Source organism: Arachis ipaensis, chromosome B09 (genome assembly GCF_000816755.2).
Source record: "Arachis ipaensis cultivar K30076 chromosome B09, Araip1.1, whole genome shotgun sequence".
Lineage (NCBI taxonomy): Eukaryota > Viridiplantae > Streptophyta > Magnoliopsida > Fabales > Fabaceae > Arachis > Arachis ipaensis.
Genome location: NC_029793.2, coordinates 136,148,802 through 136,153,785, shown reverse-complemented (window position 1 = coordinate 136,153,785; position 4,984 = coordinate 136,148,802). Strand labels below are relative to the sequence as shown.

The following is a 4,984-nucleotide window of genomic DNA, read 5'->3' as shown; positions in this document are numbered from 1 at the left end:
TTGCTTGTTCTCGGGAGTTTAGAGGGCTGACGAAATAATGAAGTTTGTTTTCAACAGAGAAAGGGAAGAAAATAATCTTTTTGTCATTCGTGGTATCGACTGGGTCTTTGATGATAGTGTCCATGGTGGTTGAAAGAATTTTTAAGCTTGATCTCTCAGAAGTTTTTGAGATGGTCTGCCCTTCTTGGTAAAGATGATGGGGTAGTTTTGAATGGAAAAATGAGAATAGAACAAAGTAGCACGTACCAGAAAAATGCAAGGGAATTATAAAATCTTTGACAACAATGGTGGTGGATCAGAAGAAAGAGTGCAAAGAACTTGTGTTGCTGAAAGTGACGGTTGATTGTTTGAAAAATTTTTTTTGAAGATGAAGAGTGTTTTGGGTTAATATATAATTATTGGATATGTGTGCTGTGTAAAAAAGAGATGGAATTTGTCCTTTATTTATTTTTCTTTTGTGAGTTTACTTGGCTGGTGCGCTTGGTTGAGGTGTTTTGATAGAGTTGGACGATCTCTGGAACCGTTAAAGAATTGTTTGAAAATTGGACTGACATGTCTCATAGAAAAGAGGAGTAGAAGACGTGGCTAGTTGGGTTTTTTGCAGTAATTTGAAACATATGGTTGGAATGTAATGAAAGAATTTTTAACAATAAAGAAGCAGGTGTTAAGTTTATACAAAGAAGAATGTTTGAGCTACAAAGAATGGACTGGTATTAATCATTTTGGTTGTTAATGACAATGTTAAAAATACCAGGAGATTGATTCTTAGTGTTGGGTTTGCCTTTTTTGGTTTATTTTCTTGTTATATTTGGTTTGTTTATTGCTCCACTTTAGTGTGTTGAAATTTTTTGTTTCAAAATATATATATATATATATTGGAAATTGAAGTTCAAAAGAGAGAGAAAGAAAGAGCAAATAATTAGATGCGCGATATGCACGTAATTAATGGGATCGTGATGATGAGGACAATTATTAAACATATAAACGGATTTTTTATTTTTATTAGGATTTAAAATGAGCCCTGTTTAGGATCTCGTTTATTTCGTTCTCGAAGATAATAACGATCCTAAGGGACAATTTGTAAGTAGAAAAATTGCTGGTCAATTCGAGAAGAGGAATTTGTGAGGTTGTTGTCAAAAGGGACTTGATTTGATATAACTCGTCGAAGAATGAAGATAACAGTTGACATGTGGAGTTTAACAATATAATGCACGAGCAATTACTTAGTTTGCATTAGGGGAGAACAGTTATTTTCGAATTCTTTTGACTGAGCCTGTCACTAGTTCATTCCCTGTGGTTCCTTCCATGTCTTAATATTTTCTTTTCAAATTCTTGTCATTTCTCTTCAAGCAATTTATTTTTCTTCGCAAAGTCATTTTCATTTTTCTGTAAGTTTCGAATTGTTATCTTCAACCCTTAACTTCGTTGAAGACTTCCATTTTCTTTTCTGCAATTTCCTTCGTTCTTTATTAAAAATATTTATTTCAGTTGGCATTTTTGTTTCTTCTTTCCTTCGATTTGCATTTTTGTTTCTTCTTTCCTGCGTTGTTCAAATTTGAAGTCCTTGATGCATAAAAGAAAACTGATACTCGCAAAAATGTAAGTTTTACACTTTTCCTCCAAAAGATTACAAAAAACTATGCATAATACTGGAAGAAATTTTAAGAACTAATTTCAACTTGTAATATATATCGGGGTACGACATTTCAGATAGGTTTTGGGTCCTTTAATTTCAAAAACAAATGTTTCGGAAAAGACCATTTAACGAAAACCGGGGAAAAATTTTTGAACAACTAATTTCAACTTAATATAACAAAACATAACCCCATCACGAAACAAAAGTAAACTAAAACATAGAGGATATTGATTAAAACACAATCAAGAGTCGATACAATTAAAGTTTAAAGCACATGATATAGACTCGATGTTCAAAATCCAAATTAGCAGTGTAGGACAAGTCCTAAAATTCACTGCAGTTTACAAAACTTAAAAGTATTCTCAGACACATCAAAACTAAAAGCAGGCAGAAAATAAAATCATGGTAAAACCAAAAAGCCTTGCCACCGTCGATCTAGAACCCAGTTCTGGGAACAAAAGTTACGAGACGAGGGTGAAGACTTGAAACTAGGTCCAATAAACAAGCTCCCTAATCGAGAAACACAGATACTGCAAACAAGGGACAAATACTTATTGTAGAGATGGTGCTGGTACCCTTGCTTCAAACCACCCTGCACGATTCACTTCTTCTTCTGGGCAGCCTTGGTGACCTTGGCTCCGGTAGCATCCTTCTTCTCCACATTCTTGATAACTCCCACAGCCACAGTTTGACGCATGTCCCTGACGGCAAAACGACCAAGAGGTGGGTACTCAGAGAAGGTTTCCACAACCATGGGCTTGGTGGGAATCATCTTAACAAGACCTGCATCACCATTCTTCAAGAACTTGGGCTCCTTCTCAAGCTCCTTACCAGATCGCCTGTCAATCTTGGTCACGAGCTCAGCAAACTTGACAGCAATGTGGGAGGTGTGGCAATCAAGCACTGGCGCATAGCCATTTCCGATCTGGCCAGGGTGGTTCATGATGATGACTTGGGAGGTGAAGTTAGCAGCCTCCTTGGCAGGGTCATCCTTGGAGTTTGAGGCAACAAAACCACGCTTGAGATCCTTCACTGCAACATTCTTGACGTTGAACCCAACATTGTCACCGGGGAGGGCCTCTGTAAGAGCTTCGTGGTGCATCTCAACAGACTTAACTTCAGTTGTCAGTCCAGTAGGTCCAAAGGTCACAACCATACCGGGCTTCAAGACACCTGTCTCAACACGTCCCACTGGCACAGTTCCAATACCTCCAATCTTGTACACATCCTGAAGAGGTAGACGGAGGGGCTTGTCTGATGGCCTCTTTGGCTCATTGATCTGGTCAAGGGCCTCAAGAAGGGTTGGTCCCTTGTACCAGTCGAGGTTTGTAGACCTCTCAATCATGTTGTCTCCCTCAAAACCAGAGATGGGAACAAATGCGATTTTGTCTGGGTTGTATCCGACCTTCTTCAAGTAGGATGAGACTTCCTTCACGATTTCATCATAACGGGCCTTGGAGTACTTGGGTGTGGTGGCATCCATCTATAGCACAGAAAAGCTAGCATTAGAAAATGAATAAGTAATCAGAAAAGGACAATCAACTCATATTCTGTTTAATCATCTCACCTTGTTGCAACAGCAAATCATCTGCTTGACACCAAGGGTGAAAGCAAGGAGAGCGTGCTCACGGGTCTGACCATCCTTCGAGATACCAGCTTCAAAACCACCAGTGGTGGAATCGATGATGAGAACGGCACAGTCGGCCTGGGAAGTTCCAGTAATCATGTTCTTGATGAAATCCCTGTGTCCGGGAGCATCAATGACAGTGCAGTAGTATTTGGTGGTCTCGAACTTCCACAAGGCAATATCGATGGTGATACCTCTTTCACGCTCGGCCTTGAGCTTGTCGAGCACCCAGGCATACTTGAAGGACCTCTTGTTCATCTCAGCAGCTTCCTTCTCGAATCTTTCGATCACACGCTTGTCAATACCTCCCAACTTGTAGATCAAGTGACCGGTGGTGGTCGACTTTCCTGAGTCGACGTGGCCAATGACCACAATGTTGATGTGAGTCTTCTCTTTACCCATGATTTCTTAAAACCTTAAACAAAGATCTGCCAAATAAAATAGACCCGTGAGATTCGCATTCAGAACAATCTTACTCACATATAAAATTACAATACATACTCGCAAAATCAAATAATAAGTTTTGATCAAAATATGTAGAGATTAACGCTTTTGAAATGTTCAAGACACAAAAGCAAAGAGATGCGTCACAACAGATCGAACGAATATCACCACGAACCAATAATTACCCTTTTTAGCAAATCATTGTGAACCATATTCAAACCAAATCCCCCAGATCTATACATAGATAAAAAGGCGAATATCCAGATTCAAAAGTACATACGATTTTTCAAAATTCTGGATCTATTGTTTCAATTAAACATGCTCATAAATCGAAACAAGAACCAAATCAATTCAAATATTCAACATAAAAATCAAGAAAACCAGAATAACCGAAGAGAACATTTATACTAAAGAAAGTACTCCAAGAAAAATCGAAAAACTATAATTTGCTGAAAAAATAGATCGAAAAATAAACTATTGCATGGATTATCACAACACAACAACGACGAATCAAAGGAACGGAAAGAGAGAAAGAAAAACAAAGGAACGAACCTGGAAGAAGGAGCTGAGCTAAAAACCCTAGCCGCAAGTGTGCGTGGAGAGTGTACGGGAGCAGAGTGTGCGAGTTTGATAGGGTTAAGAGTGTTTATATAGCTGAATTCGATATTTTACATTGACGGAATTGCCCTCAGACTATTGACCACGTTCCATTTGTGTCCGTTTGATGTGCTTATCCGCGAAGATTCGAACCCCAGCGTTGCGCCAACAACTCGTCTCGTTTGTTGCATTATAATGCGGCGGCACAACACAAGTTTTTAGCTATTTCGGATTTTCGGGTTAGCGGGTTGATTCAAATCCGATTGGGCTGCTTTTTAGGGTTGTTGGATCCATTTAATATTTTTATTTATTACTTTCCATTAAAGATTTAAATGTTTTAAAATTAATCATAAAAAACTAAATTAATAGTATACCTACAAAATATAAAAATATTTCATTGTCAGATTTTTATTAATTCTATTAAAAAACAATTTAAATTTTTAAATTATCTTTCAATGGTCATCTTTAACCTCTTAAAATCCTATTTTTTCTAAGAACATTAGGAAAAAAAAAATCAAAAGTCATCTGTGAACTATCTATATTAAAATAAAACTGTCTTTTCTTATAAAAATTTATATTCATCAAGACTCTATTCTTTAAGTTGGCAAGAAGCTAAGAACAAATGAGTTATAACAAATTAATAAATTATAATTTAAATGGCATACTCATTTAAAAAGTTG

At 37.3% G+C, this 4,984-nt stretch overlaps 1 protein-coding gene across 1 annotated transcript; it reads right to left on the bottom strand.

Annotated features, from left to right (window-relative positions):
* Window positions 1,843-4,489, bottom strand: LOC107617327 (elongation factor 1-alpha). The gene is given in 4 exon segments (XM_016319067.2): window positions 1,843-2,252; window positions 2,255-3,119; window positions 3,204-3,691; window positions 4,260-4,489. Coding segments are annotated over 3 exon segments (1,392 nt in total). The 5' UTR covers window positions 3,666-3,691; window positions 4,260-4,489; the 3' UTR covers window positions 1,843-2,187.